This window comes from Notamacropus eugenii, chromosome 4 (assembly GCF_028372415.1).
Source record: "Notamacropus eugenii isolate mMacEug1 chromosome 4, mMacEug1.pri_v2, whole genome shotgun sequence".
NCBI lineage: Eukaryota > Metazoa > Chordata > Mammalia > Diprotodontia > Macropodidae > Notamacropus > Notamacropus eugenii.
In genome coordinates, this window is record NC_092875.1 from 418053625 (window position 1) to 418073918 (window position 20294).

At 38.7% G+C, this 20294-nt stretch overlaps 1 protein-coding gene across 2 annotated transcripts; it reads right to left on the reverse strand.

Moving 5' to 3' along the window:
* Positions 1–1179: 1179 nt before the first annotated feature.
* RIMOC1 (RAB7A interacting MON1-CCZ1 complex subunit 1) lies at positions 1180–19775 on the reverse strand. Of its 2 annotated transcripts, XM_072605735.1 has the most exons (7): positions 19437–19774; positions 17312–17422; positions 16799–16905; positions 10962–11108; positions 7731–7862; positions 6786–6900; positions 1180–4119 (listed from the first exon to the last, which is right to left on the reverse strand). In XM_072605735.1, the coding sequence occupies exons 1-7, from the start codon at positions 19540–19542 to the stop codon at positions 3836–3838; spliced, it is 1002 nt and encodes a 333-aa protein (XP_072461836.1). In that variant the 5' UTR covers positions 19543–19774; the 3' UTR covers positions 1180–3835. The 2 variants fall into 2 exon arrangements, with proteins under 2 accessions (XP_072461836.1, XP_072461835.1); XM_072605734.1 differs by lacking the exon at positions 17312–17422 and having other exon boundaries at positions 19437–19775.
* Between the last annotated feature and the right edge of the window lie 519 nt (positions 19776–20294).

Consider the following 20294-nt stretch of genomic DNA (forward strand, 5'->3'; position numbering starts at 1 on the left):
ACAGGCACTAGCAGTCGGGACACTTGAGCAGAGCCTTGAAGGGAGCCAATGATTCTCCAAGGCAGAGATGAGAAGGGCATTCTAGGCTTCTGCAGACACAGGACAACAGCTAAGTTAATTTGATTACAACACAGACAGAACGTGTAGAGCATGAGATGCACCAAGCCTGGAAAGACAAGATTTGTTGTGAAGGGTTTTAAATGCCAAATAAGAAGTTTGCATTTTATCCCAAGGGCAACAGGGCGATAAGTGGACCTTCTTGTGTATTGGAGTGACCGTCAGATGTGCTTTAGGAATATGAATCTGGTAGTTATATGGATGGAAGCAGAGTAGTTCTCAGCTTACACAACAGTTGTGAATGTCCCATAAAATCCCTCATAGTCTTAGCAAATCACCATTTGTCCCATACTTCCAGAAGTCCCCTAGTAATCAGTGCTTTTTAAACTGTGGGTCGAAAACCCATATGGGGTTGTGAAAAATTGGCAACAGTGAAAGGTTTCTGAATGCACAACAACCAAAAATTAATTAAAAATCAAACATGAAATGAATCCGAGGTGTTTCTGGCAGCTCTTGCCCCTGCTGCATCACACAACTTCCCTGCAGCCGTAGTTCTGAACACAAAGTATGCACACTTTGTCCTGCACATGCTGTCAGGCCACACAACACCAACTGCCAAACTGCTGCCAAAACTTGAACAGGGGTCAAAAGTGGAAAAAGTTTAAGAAGCCCTGCCTTAGTTAATAAAATGCAATGAGCATGATTCCTGAAATAGTCCCACACCGAGTGGCAGTATAGGGTCCTCTCTACTTGTTACATGTGGGATCTGGGGACATGTCCATTTCTGCCTCTTACTGGTAAGCAGAAAATATAAATTTAGATGTTAAAAGTTCTGTCATATACAAGCTAATTAATGAGAAACTAGGCATCGTGATTCTACCTTTACTGCTTCCTTTACTAAACTACATATTTCTCAGGTAGTCACAATGGAAAGAAAACTTTTGTTTTTATAAAATGACAATTGTGTTTATTACAATAATGCAGTTAAATCAACTTTTACTTAAGATTATTTCACTCCACAACTGACCTATGAGATAGGAAGGACAGGTAGTATTATATTCCCATTTTATAGATATGGAAACAGGCTCAGAAAGATTAAGTAACCTGCCTAAGAGGTCATAGTTAATCAGTGGCAGTGCTAAGATTTATTAAACCTGTTTAACATGGCTGCTATATAACACAGATTTTCACAATTATATCCTATAATCAAAACAATCAGTTGATGAACTCTCACCATGATAAGTTCACAAAGAAAGATGAACAAAATTCAAATTGATAAACACTAAACATCTATTTTATACAAGGCACTATATTAAATATTAAGGAAATTAGGAGTGAATAAAAAGACAAAGATGAAATAGTTCCTGCCTGCAAGCTTGTATTCTCCTGGGATTGTACAATGCTAATATACATACATATATAAGGTAAACCAAGAAAGGCAAGAGCATTAAAAACCATGGGGGGAGGGAAGACAGAGAATATTAACACAGGTTTTATGCAAACACTGGTTCCTGAATTACCCTGTGGAGGAAAAGGAGGTTTCTAGAAGGTGGCAATGGGGAAACAGGACATGCCTGGGTATGAGGGCTGCTTGGATGCAAGTCCTGAGACAGATTCTGAAAGCAATTTGGAAGTACACCCCAATTAAACTTCCTTTGACTCAGTGGTACCATTACTAGGCCCCAAAGACATTAAACACAGAAAGAAAGGATACATATGTACAAAAATATTTATATCAGCACTTTTTGTTGTAGTAAAGAGGTGGACTCTAAGGGAGTATCCATAAATTCTGGTACAGTGATATAATTGTACCAAAGCAAACGACAAAAAAGAATGGGTTCGGAGAAATCAGGAAGAAGTGTATTTACTGCTATAGAATGACGTGAGCAGAACCAGAATGATTTATATTACTATAAAATCATCAAGAAAAAGTTTTGAAAGACTTCAGAACTCTGAGCAATATGATAACTAACCTAACAAAAAAGTGACAAAATTAAGGTGCAAATTAATACGTTTGTCAACAGAGCCTGTGTGGATCTGCTTTATTGACTATACATACTTGTTACAAGAAACAGCTGGATTTTTATTTTGGGGAATTTATATTTACATTTGGGGGAGAGGTGCAGCTATTATAGTGATGGCAAAAAAATGAATAAAAGTGCATCGATGAAGCACTGAAGAGAATGCACACAGAAGAAAGATGAAGGTTCCAAAGGAGACACCAATAAGCAAGAGAGATTTTAAACTATCTGAAGATATCGTATGATTTTAAAAAAGAAATAAGCAGGACATAAAAAAGATTTGATTTCATATGCAATCTTGTTTTCTGTTCTCTGTATATGGAAGTATCCATGTCTGTTGATGTTTGTCAAATTTGGAATGAAAAAATAATTTTTTAAAAAGTTAAGGAAGTACATTAGGAGGACATGGAACATCAACAGGTTTGAGAAAGTACTTTAGGAAGACATGAACATGAGTTTGTGAACAGTCAACAGACTAGTTTGGTTGGAGCAGCATATCAAAGAAATGGAAAGAAAATGGATGTCAAATATGTTGTGGATGTAAAACCAACAAGACTTGGTGGTGGTGTTCATCATCCTTCATTTCCAAAGATGAACACTGACATCACAAGATGGTGTCATCCTGTGTGAACTTTAATCAAATGAGGCAGAGCTGCACAAAGTTGTCAGCCTCATTCTCTCTTCCAGTCGTTGAAGTTCAATGGCAAAAAAAGTCAGGGACTGGTGATGGCCTGGGATGCATACATCTTTGATGTATGACCAAACTCTAGGCCAGACCTGCACAACATACAGCCCGCATGCCACTTGTGGCCTTCCAAAGGATTTTGGGTGGCCCATGAAAAATGTAGAGGATGTAAAACATGTCTGCACAATGTACGATCTGAGGGCAGGATGTTGTGCAGGCCTCCTCTATGTGATCCACAGCACATGCCTTCAGCCATCTTCATGGCCACTGGAACAAATTGTTCTCATCTGCCCATTCTGCATAGCGTTGATATGCTTGGGATAGACAACCCCCTCACTCACCAACAGGTTTAAGACTTGTTACCCTTAATCTGGTCTAGCCCCTTCTACCTAGATGGCCTACTGGGGTGTGTGGCCACTGCACATGCTACAGATTCTTGGTGCCACAGGTGAGAGTTGAGTGACAGACAGGTAGATACCAAAGATGGATGAACATCCTTGAAAAGGGCTTGGCAAGCCCTCACACCAAATGTGCTAGACCTCCTTGATCAACCCATATACTAGTAGGGGGCAAGGGAGACAGAAGAATAAAGAACAGCCCTTTAAGGTTATGAACCTCAGCAACTAGGAAGTTGGTGATAACCTTCACACAACTACAGAAGTATGGAAGATGGATTTTGGTGAAAAGGAATGGGAGGAAGAAGACAGAAAACTTATCATACTCTCTAATAGCTAAATAAGATACTATCAGATTCTTAGTCATGAGGTATTTGGAGGCTTTCCCATTCAAATTCAAAGTACACTGCACTCTCTTTTAGAAGTCAGAAATATTCAACAATTCACATACATAATCAGATTGTCATTTGAGATATTATTTCAGAAGTTTAAAATTTTTTAAAAAATCAATGATGTTGATAGCTTAACAGATAAAAAATCTATAATCATACTACACTGTATAATATGAGCTAAAATTACATTATTTTAGAATCAGTAAGTCTTATTTTCCAGAGTTCTTGAAAAAAGTATCTTTTTTGTAGTGAAAAAGGAAAAAAATTAGCAAAGGTAAGAATGTACTAGTGATGGCAATGTTGAAAGAAGTCTAGTATTTCCTTTGCATTTGTTGTATCCCATGATTGTCCTTTCAGGGGTCCTTCACAAACAGATATATACTTTCTTAAAATCTTTTCTCCTATTTCTCGAAAATCCAAGGAATCTCTGAGTGAAATGATGCTTGTCCCAGGTCCATTGGTGTCTATGTCACAATTTTCTGGCTCTTCGTTTACACAATATTTCAGTGCCCAATAACACATTTCTCCACTGTACATCATGGCCAGCAAATGAGTGTCACTGAACACACCTAGAAAAATCATTTAGGATGAGATTATAATTATAAAATTAATTTTTTTAGTATTTCCTTAAAAATTTCTGTAACAACCTCTCTATTTTTAAACAACCACAACTTGATCAATCAAAACAATCAGCTAAATGGCATTCTTTTCTCTGTATTTCATTTTTGGAGAAGGTATGTCACAATACCATAAACTGCAAGAGCTACATACTTTTATGAAATTTCCAAAACATAACAAAGTTCAGCCTAAGGTCATATATCTGCCTTCTGCAACACATTATGCATTTCATAAGTGTTAAAAATCATGACTTACAAGCATTTCAAGATTTTCTATTTAAAAAAAAAGTTTTTGCCATGTCCAATATACTTTATGGATTATGGCAGAAAAATGCATTAAAACATTTTAGAAATGTTTTCAGTTAAGGTTGATGAAACAAAAACAAGTTTCTAAATTGACCAGAATATCCCAATCACTGAATCTAGATAAAGTCTTCAAGTATAACTTAACTGTCATTAATAATAATGGTTTGATGAATTATAAAAAGATGAAATGTAGTAAAAAAAACACTCAATGAACATTTAATAAGTACCATACATGTACAAAGCATAAAGAAAGGCACTAGAGGTATGAGACAAAAACAGATAAGCCTCTGTTCTCAGGTTATGTTGTGTTGAAGGGATACAACATATACGGAGATGAGAAATAAATGGTAATTTGAGCAGAAACAGCACTAATAAGTGAGGAGATCTGGGAAGGCTTCACAGAGAGGGTGACACCTTAAAGGAATACAGACAGGAAGAAGTACATGTCAGGCAGGCAATGTTTGTAGGGGTGGAAAAGGAGCCAGTGGAGATGGAGACACTCAAGATGAAAGAAATGACTGATTGGGTAGTCACTCAGAGGCAAGAAATCTGATCAAGTGGAGAAGAGAGGCACTGTAAGGACGACCACTTCTTCCTAAGAGGCTAAAGCAAAGGAAAAGAGATGTCAAGGGACTAAAGGAGAGATTACAGAGATGGTAATGGATGGGAGGCAGGATGACTTACTGAATGGGATGAGAAAGAAGTATTTGAGGAACAGGCTTAGAAGAGTCACTAGTTGGTGACTAGTTAGAGAGTTGGTCAGGGAAGAATGAAAAGATCTCTCTGAAGCACAGAGGAGCCAACTGAGATCAGACAACACCCACAGTGACTTCCTCCTGCAGCAGGGTGGGGGAGAGGACTGTGGGATGCAAACTGACAGGGAACCAACAGGCAAGAGTAAGATAGCATAGAGCTAACCTGTCAGGTCTACAGGATCAATAAGGTGAAGACAGGAAGTGAGACCAAAAGAGAGATGATGGACTTGACAAAGGGTAAAGGCAATTACAGTGAGACCAGAGGTTGGAGAGCGAGCTTATGAAGAGGGAGGCAAATGAAAATGGAAGGACAGGGGACATGAAAATGGCACAGTCTGGGGGAGGTGGTGAGCTCTGAAGTATGATCCCCTGTACAGGTAGCTGAGGTAGAATAAGGATGAAGGCCTTATAAACTGAATCGCTATTGGAGGCAGCAAAGTTTGAAAGATTCATGACTTCTTCCTTGCAATACAGACTCCATCCTCTCCAAAGCTAAGCAGGCAACAACCCCAAGGTGTAGTAAAAAATGAGGCACCTCCTAATAAGGCTTCTGCAATACTAGGCTGGTTCTCTAGCACTCTGCTGGGAGAGCCTTTGTAAAGCAAAGGACACCTCCAAGCATGATGAAGCACTGAACAGGAGTACAGTAAATAGAATGTCTTACTTTACCTTAAAATAGATAGGCAGAATATTCTAACTTAATGTGGAAGTGAAATGACTTGCCCTAGTCACGCATGTAGTAGGTATCTGAGCTACAACTTTTCTGTAAAAAGGAGTACTTTTGAAAAAGTACCGTCATTAGCTTTCTCAGTTAACTGTTAGGCAGTTAAAGATAAACATCTCCTTAAGATTTCTGATCTTAGAGAACAACATCACACGAAGTAATAAAGACAAATGAAACTTAAAGTATTTGAACTTGGGAATCTTACTTTTAGACAAACTGAAAACATGAGAATCTATTTTTATACAACGATAAATCAAGGAATAATCATTGAAATGGAGGACAACAAAGTCTGGTTATAAAAACTTGTTATGCCTTGCAGAGAACTGCCAATAGTTGAAAAACACAATTTATTTAATATTATTCTGAATTCACAATCTATAGTAACATTCTAAAAACTAATGGCAAAGGTTGAGCCTCAGTTTCCTCATCTATAAAATAAGGATGTAATAAGTACCAAGTACCTTACTAAATTGTTGTGGAGGCAATACTCTGAAAACTGTAAAGTTGTAGATCCATGTAATCTATCATTATTATAAAAATCACTTATTAAAGTCAGTGTAAAAGGAATTTGGTTCATCCTATTTTCCCTTTTTTAATGAGAAATCCCATATATCTGATCCAAATATCTAGTTCTCATCATTTAAGAGAACTTTTTATAATTTCACCGTTTTCTCACATTATAAGAAATCTCTCATCTTCAGCTAAATTTAAGAAAAAAACAATACTTTTCATATCTCACATCTAAGCCTAACTATACATCTGATTCACAGTGAAATCTAAAAATGTAATATCCACAGAATTTTTAAATTTTAAATACATAAAAATCAGGTTACCTTCACTAAGTAACTTAGCTGTGTCTATGTCTTGAAAAGAAACGTCTTCATTTAGTTGAGGAGGGCATCGAAAATTAAACATCTTTAGCAAATAACTGATTCCATCAATGAGGCACTGAAGGAAAGTAGAGAATTGTGTATTATATGAAAAGTCACTAAAACTTTTCAGATATTAACTTTGGTTCATGATTATTTTAATGGCATAAAGTCATTTTGTCACTGCTCAAAATGTCCATGATATAATAACAGAAAAATAGCCATGGCAATTACTGAAAAAATGTTAATACTTCTATTAACAAAAAGGCTACATCCAAGAGGACTGAATTCTGCTGAATCAACAAACTTTGTACATACTGACTTGCAGCATTTATGGCTAGGACAGATCCTTTCCAGATAACTGTTTCTAAATATACATAACAATTACATGAATATTAATGCATCGGTCATCAAAGCAACAAATACTCAGGAAATGGGTTCGTTCACAATGGCAAGATTTGTCACAACACTTGGCACATTCCTTAAAAAAGCAAAACCACACACTCCTGGGGCTGGAAGAGACACTGAGGTTATAAATAAAGTTCTTTCGCTATCCTTCCCCCTCCACATATGATCAATCTAGACTAAAAAACATTTACTTTGCATTCCAAGGGGAAGACTTTACAACCTCCATAAAAAGCAATATCAATATCTGAATGTAACAAAATTATTTCTTATTGCAGATCTAAATCTTGACTGGTGCAGTACAAGCCCGCTTCTTTTCTTCTGTTAGAACCAATAAACAGGAGTGTAAAAGTGGATAAAGCTTATCAACCAAATATGTTTTGGCCTGACCAAATACACGTATAAAGATTGATAAGTTTTACTTATAATTGGGAAAAAAGGAGTTTTCTTGGAACCAGCAATCAACTCCACACAACATATCCACAATGACAGATACCTTTTTACCTTTTTAAGCACATATGTCTTTGCTGATCGCCATTCTTCCCTTGCTGTCACAGTATGGCAAAACATATAGAGCAGCGCTCCTCTTCTCCAATAAAGGCATTCTAGTAGTTCTGTTCCAAGCATATCAGAGTGCTGAAAGCAAAACATTACTGGATGAAGAAATTCTAATTTTCACATGGCTTACAAATTTTTTAAAATATTATCCACTGAGTTGTAAATCCATGCCTGTAACACAGAAGATGAAACATGCAAAAATTTATTTTATACAATGGCAAAATAGGGAGTATTTATTTACTTTAAAGAAGAACTTTTCTTACTAAAATATTAACAGTAAATTTCCCAAGGAAAGCTTTTTTCCAAATCAATTTACCAATGAAATACTTTGGGGCTTGAAATATGTTGAACAAATCTATAAATGCTGGTGCAAAAGGCCTGAGAGAGTGTATTATCCCTGATCTAAAAGTAGGATCAGTAGATTTTAGTTTAAAGAGTCTATTTCCATACATGCCTCTTTGCTTATAAAATATTAATTGGGAAAATATCACTAGTATATGCACTTTCTTACAGAACTGTTATTTACAAAGAACAGAATGCCAATTGAGTGCAATGCAGTTGAAGAAACCTTATGAATTTAAAATATACTTGTGTGTCATCAATTATACTGAAATTTTCAGGAACTCATCTCTTACCTAAAATATGATGTATTAGCATGGTATATTTATTCTAGTTCCACTAAATAAAGTAATAAAATAAACATGGAATGAGATATGTAACCCAAAAAACTTGAAAACAATTTTTTTTAACAAATGAAATCAATTTTAAATGAAACTTGAGAAGCAATATGGTTTAATGGATACAGCACTGGTCTTAGCATTAGGAAGACTTGGGTTCCAATTCAGCTTCATTCACTAGCTGTGTGACCTTGGACAAATCCCTTCACCACTCCTGGTACTATAAAATGAGGGTTCTACTTGAGAGCCTCTGAATTCCTTTTTTAGCTCTAGATATAATCTTTTGAAATATGAAGTCTTGTTGTTTAAAAAAATCTATTATGAACAATCCTTTTGTGATGGGACTAGAATATCACCCCCTAATTTATAGCTTTATGAACTTAGGTTTATTTTTTAACAGATGAATTTTGTTCAAGGTTTAAGAAAACCCTGACATTTCTATATTAACTATGAAAAGACATTCAAATAAAGTAGTATTAAAACACTAACATTCTTTGTGAGAAAATAAAGAATACTGAATTTTGCAAAAAAGTGAATAGTCATGTTTTTAAAAATTAAGACTGTTCTAATGCATTTTATTAATATCCTAAAATGTATGTGTAAAATATAAAAATGAGGAACTAGTATAATCAGGTTGCAACTTTTTTTCTTAGCATTTAAGAGTGTTTTTAATTTAATTTTTTCTGGTTAACAAACCTTTATTTTCCCTCCTCATTGCCACCCATCCCCCCAATTATAAAATAAGTAAAAATAAAACTCCTATGTATTCAATAATACATATTCAAGTCAAAACAAATTCTTACATTGGCCATGTCCAAAAACATATGCCTCACTTCATACTTTAAGGCCATCATCTCTCTGGCATGAGATGGACACAAATGCTTCAGCTTCGGTCTTCTGGACCAAATTGTCACTGCACTGATACAATTCCAAAATCTTTCATGCTGTTCTTGTCATTTCGCTGTCACTGTATAAATGGCTTTCCTAGTTCTGCTCACTTCACAGAAGTCTTCTAGGTGGCAACTACGTGGCCCAGTGGACGAAGTTCTGAACCTGGAGTCAGGAAAACTCTGAGTTCAAACCCTGCCTCAGATAGTGTATAACTGTGTGACTCTGGGCAAGTCACCTATCCTCTCTAAACCTCAGTTTCCTCATCTATAAAATAAGGACATTAATGGCCCATAACTTTCAAGATTGTTATTAGGAATGAGGTAATATACATAATAAATGTATCCTTTGAGAAACTTAAAGCAGAATCTAAATACTCCCTATGTTATCATTCCCAATTCCTCTGACACTATCTAGTCCTTCATATCTAAAGGGTTTAATAAACTTCAATTACATTCATATATCATACTTTGTTTAGCCATCCCCCATTAAGTAGTCACCTCCTTAGTTTCCAGTTTTTTGCTATTACAAAAAGAGTGACTATAAATATTTTTTAAATATGGGTCTTTTTCCTCCTTTGATCTCTTTGAGGTATTGGCCTAGTAGTGATATTTCTGGGTCAAAGGGTATGTACTCTACAGTGACTCTTTGGGGAACTTCAAATTTCTTTCAAAAATGGTTAGAGATTCCCAGCTCCATCAACAGTTTGTCAGCGTGTCTATATATCCCCAGCCCTTCCAATATTTGTCATTCTCTTATTTTATCATCTCTGCCAATTTGATGGGTATGAGGCAGAACTTCAGAGTTGTTACAATGTTCATTTCTCTAATTATTAGTGATTTGGAGCATTTTTCATATGGTTTGTTGATAGCCTGGATTTTTTTCTTTGAAAATTGCCTGTTCATATCCTTTGAACATTGATCTATTAGGGAATGGTTCCTAGTCTTACAAATTCCAATCAGTTCTTTATATATCTTGAATAGGATACCTTTATCAGAACAACTTGCTACAAAGATTTTCTCTCATTACTTGTTCTGCTTCTAACTTTAACTGTATTGGTTTTGTCTGTATAAAAAGGTTTTAATTTTGCATAATCAAAGTCATCAGTTCTGTATTCTATAATCTTTTCTATCCTTTTTAGGGGGAGTAATGAACTTTTCCTATCTCTAGATCAGAAAAGTAGTTTCTTCCTTGTTCCTCTAATTTCCTTATAGTAACATTTTTTTGTCTAAGTCATGTATTGAGTTGGACTCATCTTTGAGTGAAATGTTAGTTTAGACCTAATTTTTGTCAGACTAATTTCCAGTTTTCCCAGTCATTTTTGTCAAATATTGAATTCTTACCCCAATAATTGGGTTCTAGCTTATCCAACACTCTGTTACTATTTGCTTTGGGATGTTGTGCACCTCATCTGCTCTGCTAACCAACCCCTAGATTTTAACTATTACCAAATCATTTTGATAAATATTGCTTTGTGGTATAATCTGAACTTTGATATGGTTGTTCCTATCCAACCATTACTCAAGATAGGATATATATCATAGGGGTAAGAATAATAAAATTTAAGGATTATCCATGTTCCAATATAATCCAGATGTAGTTATGTACTTACTTTTGGATACAGATTACCTTCTTTAACTAAAACTTCTGGTTCGGAAAGAATAGTGATTAATTCCTTTACTTTCTGTAAAGAAGTGTCTTCTGGAAAATCTTCATCTACCAGCTTATTCTCTTCAAAATATGTCATGTCCAATATAGCCTGGAAGAAAAGAGAGGGGGAGAAGGTATTTAAATAAGGTCATTCCAAAGGGATGACTTTTCTAAATTTGAGATACACAATATGAGCTGGTAACTGCTGAGGAGAAACTGACTTTAGCAAAGGCAAATGGAGCTAAGGTGTTAGGCAGAGTGATTGTAAAGAGAAAACACAGAAATATTTTTCCCCTGAAGTAGCAATGCAAGCCCCTTTTGACTCTCCTGAGAAATAAGCCTTGCCCAATAAAAAGTTCAGTTCCACAAACATTCTGTTCCTATTGTGTGAAAACTGACTGTACTGGGAAGGATATGTGCCAGGCCTAGAGGCCTGTATTGGGCTACCCGAGTCTTTCTTACCTGTCCCAGGTCTTCGGTTGGCCAAACCGGATAAACGTATGAGAGAAAGGACGTTCCAGAGTCGAACAGGGGTTGAGCTTTATTACAGGGTCTGGGTTACAAGTGCAGGGGGGTCTTCCTTAGGAGGAAGAGGGGGAGATTTCCTAAGGAGACTAAGCTTAAGGGATTGGAAGTAGAAGTACAAGCGGGGAGAGAGGGGGAGGGGAGAGAGAAGAGAAAAGAAGCGGAGCCCTACTGTCCTCTTTGGTTCCACACGTGCTAAGAGAGAGCTTTCTGGCTTCCTCAATCCTACTTAATCTTCAGCCACACAGTTTGCATCTCAATACCGTGCTGTTAGGTAACTAGGTGTGCTCCAATCCGGGACGACCTCGAGGGCAGGGAGACTCCACCCATCACGTATCTCCCGGGGAGAGGCGGAAATACCCGAGCTAGCCGAGCTAGCTCAGTCTGACCTTCTCGAACCCCCGCTGTTCATGGAGGGCCTCGTAAGACTCTAAGATTTAGAAGTCCCACTTTTACCCGCCCGAGACCGTCCACACGGATTTGAGCTTCCAATCCCAACAGATATGAACTCAAGTGGTCCCTGCATCCACGGGATACAGTCTAATGGAGAATAGGACCCATGTAAATATCAGCAGCATAAAGTAATACCTGAAAATTACCAAAGAGGTTCCTCCTCTAAGCAATTCAACATTTCAACATCTATCCTTCCCCGTGGTAGGCTAGAGATGCTTCCACCTTGCAGATTCATCCACAACTCTAAACTAGTGTCCTGAGATCAACCTTGGAAGTTGAGGATCTAAAATCTAATACAGAGCAGTTTGGGAGTGAAGCTGATAACGATGAGGACGATTATGAGTGGAAGCCAAGAAAATCAGTTAAAGGTTCCATAAAAAGCATGCAAGGATGTTCCTGCAAAATGCAGGAACAAGTGGATACATCCAGCAGTACCGAAAATATATAGGACTTTGAAGGCTCCTTCAAGTTGGAGGATCCCACAGAAGTGACCCCAGGACTGGGCTTCTTCATGCCTATCTGTGCCACTCTCAATAGCAAGATCCTTCAAGAGATGTATGACGAGGGCCAGGTGCTGTCGGTCACAAAAATAAAGCAGCAGACTCATTCCCCAACCCTGCTAGGGACTAGCCCTGCAGCTCCCTCCCAGAACAAGGCCTCAGGGGAGAAGAAACGAGTTCTGAGCAGCACCACTAGCTTCTTCTCTGGCAGGCACACCTCTAAGTTAGAGGCATCTGCTGCCCCAGCCAAGCCTGGGAGGTATCTTTAGAGGGTGCTGAGGGAGGGGCCTTTTAGTGGATATTTTAGATTTCTGGTTATTTGTTGCACAATGAAGAAGTTTCTCCCTTCCTCCACTTCCCCCCATTATTTTCCTTCTCTCCAGACGCGACCTCCGTTGTGAGCAGACTGCCTGGAGCTGTTGAGCCCTGCGTCATTGCCATATAACCCTAAAGAGTCCCAAACACGTGTTGATTTGTCAGTTGAGAACTTTCCTCTTTCCAGGACTTACTGGTGCCACCCAAATCAATATGAGGTGTCTGCCCTCATGCCAAGAAAGTGACTGGCACGAGGTCTTGCTGGTAGTCTTGACTTAATAGTAAGTGTGGTTAGAGGTTCAAATCTTAGCACACACAGGAGAGAAGTGTCTCTACCTTCTCACTACCCATTGATTCCTCAGTCCCTTGAAATCAGACTTCCAGTTCAGTAAAACTGCTACCAAAAGAAAACTGGTGACCTCTTAATTGCAAAATCAATGGCCTTTGCTCAAGTTTCATTTTCCTTGACTTTATGTAGCATTTGAACCTCCTGGCCTCAACTATCCCCAAATCCTGGATACTCTTTCTTCCTTTTGACTTCTGTGGCCCTCATCTCATCCATCTATTCCTTCTTGATCTCTCTTTACTGGTTCATTATCTTCTACCTTTGCCCAAAACACAGGTATTCCCCCAAGGCTCTGAGCTGGGTTCTCTTCTCCTCCTTAAAAAAAAAAAAAAAATCAAAACACATTCCCTTGACACAATAGTTGCTTCTCAACAAACACTATAAAATGTATTCCTGGAAGACAAGTGAATAATACTCCCAAATAGCATGACTGCTATCTATAGAGCAGGTATCACTTTCCAACAATTAATAGAAGAAAAGATACATTTGCCTACACCTCAAAACTTCCAAACCAAATGTTCCCCATTTCTGGTGTTGACACCACCACCACTCTCTGAACCCTGGGACATCTTGGGCCTTCTCTAACCCATTACATCTAATCACCTGTTAAGCCTTGTCAGTTCTATCTCCACAGCTTTCCATCCGTACTCCTCTCTAACCACAAAACCACCACTCTATCTTAGGTCCTCATACTTCCCATCCGGGCTCTTTCAAGCATCTCCTCATTGATTTTGTGCTTTCTTTAACACAGATGCCAAAATAATCTTCCTAATACTAAAAACCCCAACACGTCACTCTCTTGTTAAAATCATTTACTAGCTCTATTGCCTAAGCTCCTTAGCTTAATGTTTATTATCTGTTTTCTGGCTTCAACTCCTCTCCAGTCTTACTTCAGATTAATAACTTTCTAGCTAAACTGGAATACGACTGTTCATTGAATTTGACACGTTGTTTCCAGACTCTGGGCATTATTACCACAGGCTGCCAAGCAACCTCCCTCACTTTCACTTTTGAGAATCTTGTCAGTTCCTCCAAAAAGGAGTGTTATTCCTTTAACTGAAAATGTCCTCTCCCTTGTCAAATTTTCTTGGAGCAATCTGTCTGAATCTCTCCTTCCCTCTTCCCACAAATATCACACCCTACCTTGCATTACATTTATTTGTGGACATTTCATAGCCTTCCAATTGAATATAAACTCTTTGAGAGCAATTATTTTATCTTTCATCTCCGCTCTAGCACTCAGCTTAGTACCTCACACTTAATAAATAACTGTTACTAAATAGTGAGGGGAGTTGAAACCACATCGGATGAGAATTAACTGATGGTGTCTGTAGATCAAAGCAGAGCATGGGATATGACAGGCATCTTAATATTGAAAAGTTGTCATATAGAAAAGATAAAAACCATCTGTGTAGCTCCAGAAATAGAACCTTGAGTAGAAATTATGAGGAGATAGGCAAAGACTGAATAATTCCTTGTCAGTAATATAGCAGGTACTCCTGCATGAGAGAGGTGGGTGGTCTCTAAACATCTACTACGGTTTCCTTCTTTGTCAAAAAGACATGATTTTACATAAAACCTTCAGCAAGTCACTTCTCTTGGGGTCTCAACTCCTTCATTTGTGGAAAAAAAGGTGTTTGGTACTAGATGCCTGCGAGGATCCCCTTTTTTTTAAAATTAATTTTATTTATTTTCAGTGTTCTACAATCACTACTATATAACTTAGATTATTATTTTTCCTTATGTCCCCCCTACCTCCTCCTTCCCTCCCCAAGATGGCATACAATTTTATATAGGTTCTGCACATACATTCCTATTAAATACTAGGATCCCTTTCAACCCTAAATTCTGCAGTCATCATATTTATTCATCTTTGAGGGGTTCTAATTCACAGTTCACAAATGAACTCCTGAAATTTGGGTATGCTGCCTCTGAGTAGCACGCCACAAAAACCTTGCCCTAACCAATGACACAGCATCTGTGCTGAGGGTCTAGATGGCGTTTCTACTCAAATCCCCATAGAGTCATAGTTCTGAAAAAATAAAAGGGATTAAAAGTCAAATATCCAAAAATATATTTTAACAACAGAACCGCACAGATACTTTTTAAGGACAAATCTTTTGGAGAAAAAAACTAAACTCCTTTAATACAATATGTCTTCCCTTTCTGATCGTTTCTTATTGCTTTGGTATCTTATTCTAATCCTAAACTTATACACAAATCAATTAGAATGTTCCACAGTAAGTGACTCTAAAACTTAAAATGTTATAAAAGCTTCTGAATCATTTGCTCTCAATGCTAGGTATGGGCACTATGGCCTTAGTATAATTCTAGGATATAGTCCATGGTCTGATTTTTAAGGTCATCTGCTCCCTTTCTTGCCATAGGATAAAAAAACCAACCAAACAAACAAACAAATCTCTTACTTGTAAAGACGTGTAGCATCATCTAGTTGAATAACCGGCCTCTAATATTTGCTTACAGTCTGCCCTTTGCCAAATTACTTTAGCACTAAATGATCATTTCCTCATTTGTAAAGGTAAGAAGGTCAGGTTAGATGGTGACAGCTGGCATGCCTTATGTTAATCTCTTGTAAACATCTCATTTGATCCTCACAACCCAGGTAAGTAGGCAGATGAAGTGTTATTTTATGGATTAAAAAAATAAACAAGTAATAGTTTGGGTGGTTACAGTGCCAACAACCTTTCACCCTGGTGTCCCTCTGGCCCTTCTCTATGCCAGAAAGGCACTTCCTTCACATCTCTTCCTCAAAGAATCCTTTTCTTCCTTCCCTTATACATCTTCTCCATGAAGCCTTTCCTGATCTGACAGCCAGTGCCTTCCCTTTCAAACTTTCTCGAATAAACTTTGTATTTCTTCTCATTATATTTATTTTTAGGTTTATTCTTCATAGACTTATATATGTCCTTGATGTCTCTTCAGATAGAACATAAGCCCCCCCGCAAGTAGGGCTGTTTCACTTACTGCCAGGCATTCTCCACCCCTCTCCCCACCCCAAGTACCTAGTCCAATGTCTGGCACATAATTAGGTGACAATAAATGATATGACTGACTGATCAGAAAAGGCTTCAGGTAGGAGGTGATATTTGAGTAGAGACTTGAACAGATGTAGAAATGAGGAAGAACATTCCTGTAACTGGGGCAGAATGTGAGATGGAATGGAACATAGAAGGGACAGCAGACAGAGGCCACTTCAGCTGGAAGGAAAATGATGTGAGGAGAGTAGCAGAGACCTAACTAAAACATTAAGTTGGAACCAAAATGTGAAAGGCTTTAAATGCCAAACAGAGGACTTTATATATTACTGAGAGATACCTGAAGCTTCTTTAAGAAGAAAGTGAGGCCAGAACCTATGCTTTGGGTGGTTTTTTGGGACAAAGCTATCTTCCTCTCTCTCCACTCAAACATAGTGTTTAAATTACATTAACGCAAAATGCTAGAAGTTATCCTTTTGTTCATTTCCCACATCAATTCCTACTTTCCCTAGCAACTATTTAACAAACTATCTCTATATAAAAAGAGCACTTTGACAAGCTAAATGAAACATAAATTTTAACCAATTAACTAGCTTCATCAAACACACACGCACACACACACCAAATTCCTACACAAGAAGTTTATTTCAACAAATTAATCTACCTGTGTGTAAAGCTTTATAAGAACTGATGGATTCACATTTTCTTCATCTTCTTTGCAAAGGAGTTTTAGTTTCTCAAGAGAAGCAGAAGCCTGAATTAAAAATATATCTGTTAAAAAGAAATTAGTACAATGGTTATTCAGTAACTTTGCCAAAATAATAAGAAAAACACACACCCCACCAATTATCTCCCTTTATTCTCCCAGAAGTATTGTTTTGTACTTCATTTTCTGTAACAGGTCTACCATTAGTTCCACCATGTACCTTAAAGTTAATATTGGTAGCAAAACACTGAATACATTCCAAACTTTGATTTTTCTTCTAGGCCTGGTATTTTTTCTGCAATTTTTCTTTTATAGTATTGTCCCATTTCAAAATGTTTAATAATCATGGAAATAGTTATATAAATAGGAATAATTATATACATTTAAAGTTTCAATTTAAAAGTATTCATTTTTTCTTAAAACTGAAACCATCTTCAGTCAGGCCATGGATGATCAAATAAAAAGTCTTACTGAATTTCCAGATTTCCTTAGGAGGTAACACACATACAACACACACACACACACCACTTTTATTAACCTCTTTTCCAGTTTTAATGTGAGCATTTTTCCTCCCATCAAAGTCTAAGAGAAACAAATTAGTCAAATGCCTTTGTGATGCCCCTCCTGATACAGGTATATTTTCACTCCATTCTACCCTTCATTCTTCTTTTCTTTCCCTAACTTAGCACTTCCTTACTTTGTTCCTTTTCTTCCTATTCTGTATATCCCTGTCTATTCATAAAAGGTTCCTGGGAATGAAATTCCCAGTGGGCTTCTCACAAGTAAATAATGAGTGATGGGAAAAAGGCAAGAGTAAGACCAGCAGCCAACGGTTCCCATGTTTCCTCTGGACATAAAGTTACATTAATGACTTGTTTTGTTACACATTTTGACATCTTGACATATGTATTGATTGTATGAGTAAAAACTGGAAATAGAAAAACTTTTAGAAACATGGGAGAATACAACATGAAATGCATTATTACCAACATGAGTTGATATAATACATACATGTGTAACAATTCAGAATAAAAATAATATAGTACTGGACTTCTATTAATAGAAGCAATTTTGTACTGGACTTTAGATAAACTTTTATAACTTCAAATAAAAAATCTAGAACTAGGTGGGGAAAGGAGATTAAACATATGATCAGTTGAAACAAATACTTTTCAACCTTCCTGTAATAAAATGAAAAAGGGGTTTTTTCCTCTGCTTTCTTTTAAACGACTTGATTTCCAGTTTTGAAAAATATCATTGGTAAACTATAATAGAGAAACTAAACTGTTCTTGTTGATTCCAGATATTGACTGTTACAAAATTCAACAATTAAACATTTATTTGGTACCTAATGGAGTGAGTTAATGAGCATTTACCAAGAGCTTATTATATGCAAGACACTGTGCTTTGAATTGAGAAAAGGCTATCAGTAAATGAGGTGGTTTAATTCAATCTCTAATGTCTTTTCCACCTCAATCTACAATTCATCTGGTCATAGCTTCTGTCTAACCATGCAAAGACTAGTGGATGGGTACATAGAATCTTAGATCTGAAGAGAACGCATATTGGAAATCTTCTAGATTAGGGATTCTAGACATTTTTGGTGGAACGGAACCCAACAGCAGTCTGGTAAAACCTAAGGACCCCTTTTCAGAATGTTTTTAATGAACAAAATTATGTGTGTGTGTGTGTGTGTGTGTGTGTGTGTGTACGCATACATATATGCATATATATAAAATATATATTATATATAATATCCATATATACACATACGTATGTGCATTGTCATTGAGTAGTTTCAGTTGTGTCCAACTCTTCATGACCCCATTTGGAGTTTTCTGGAAAAGATATTGGAGTAGCTTGCCACTTCCTTCTCCAGCTCATTTTACAGATGAGGAAACTGAGGCAAAGAGGGTTAAATAACTAGCCCAGGGTCATACTGCTAATGTCTGAGACCAGGTTTGAATTCAGGAAGATGAGTCTTCCTGACTTGAAGCCCAGGATTGCGCCACCTACCTGCCCTACCTATCTAAATATGTACACATAAATGTATACATTTATGTCCCTTTACATAGATGAATATTTTGTATAAATTATGTACACGTACATGCATACATATGCATACATATACACACACATATACACACGGTCGTAGTCCTCCTGCTGGAGAGGACCAAGATGACATCACTACGGTAGACTGGCTACACTGTATCGGACTGTGTCCGATTAGACCAATAAGAGCCTGGAATGCTCTACCCCGAGTCTGGCGCCAACAGTCCATGTGAATTTCTGAGGTGGATTCTCTAAATTGGCGCATTCTGCACACGCACACTTACAGGAAAAACCAATGACACTGCAATTCTTTTCCCATGCAAGTCCAACGATAGTGCTCGGACCCAGGTTAGGAACCTCGGATCCAGACCAAACCCTTCCCCAGCGGCCCGGACCGGTAAGCGACTTGCCCAAGGTCACACGTCCCCCCGCGGGTTTCCTTCCCTGACCACGCCCCGCCCCCCTTGGCCGGGTCCAGCCGTCCTTCGGCTCCCCCCGGCTTCATCCCCCTTCTCCGGCTCCTCTCCCCGCCCCCGCCTCTCACCGTCTCCGCCGGCCGCGTCGCGGAGCGGCCGGAGGCGAGCCAGGGCCCGATCCCCTCGTCCTCCCACCAGGCGGGCCACACCGGGGCCCTCCCCGACCGCCGCCATGACGCCCCCGCGGCGGAAGGGGCGCCCGGCGTGAGCCCGTCACGCGGCAAGGGCGGCGACCAGCCAGGGTCACCTGATCTGCATGGGAGGGGAAGGCCCGAAGCGCCGGAGATGGGAGGAGGAGGAGGAGGAGGAGGAGAAAGGAAAGCTTGGACCGAAGTAGTGAAGGTCAAGCCGGGCTGGGGCCGCCTCCCTTGTACCTCTCCCTCCCCACGCCACACAAGCCCCCGGGGAATCTGGAGACGGGAAAAAGAGCGGAAGGGCGTCAACGCGGGTACGCCTCTCCCCCGCCCTCTCGTCTCCACCAATAGAAAGCCGTCTCCAGCCCCACCCTAATCCTGACCCTATCAGAAGGCAGCGATGGCCCAGGAAAAAGGCGGGGAGGGAGCCGGCGGCTGCTGCCCGGCAGGGGGTGGGAGACCGCGTGGTTTGCTGCCAAAGCATTAAGTGTTCCAGTGCCGGCGGGCAGGCTGCTGTGCGAATACCGGAAAGTCAGGGGCGCCTGGCCCTGTTCAGTCTCAGTAATAGGCACATTAACAATCGTTGGCATGTAGCGCTTGGAGGTTGCAAAGAGCCTTCCGAACATTCTCACTGATGAGATCGATGATAGCTGGCATTTGAATAGCACCTAGTATGTGCCAGGCACCGTGCCCAGCACTTGAAAAATGGTACCTCCTTTGAGCTTCACGGCAGCCCTGAGAGGCAGATGCTGTTACTGTCCTGCTTGTACAGATGAGGAAACAGGCGAACAA

What these genes read in the sequence shown, in the direction of transcription:
- RIMOC1 (XM_072605735.1), bottom strand. Translation starts at nt 19,542, where the DNA reads ATGGCGGCGGTCGGGGAGGGCCCCGGTGTGGCCCGCCTGGTGGGAGGA. An exon ending in AGACATATGTGCTTAAAAAG is followed by an intron (nt 6,901 to 7,730) that starts GTAAAAAGGTAT and finishes ACTTTCCTTCAG; the next exon opens with TGCCTCATTGATGGAATCAG. An exon ending in AGCTAAGTTACTTAGTGAAG is followed by an intron (nt 4,120 to 6,785) that starts GTAACCTGATTT and finishes TGATTTTTCTAG; the next exon opens with GTGTGTTCAGTGACACTCAT.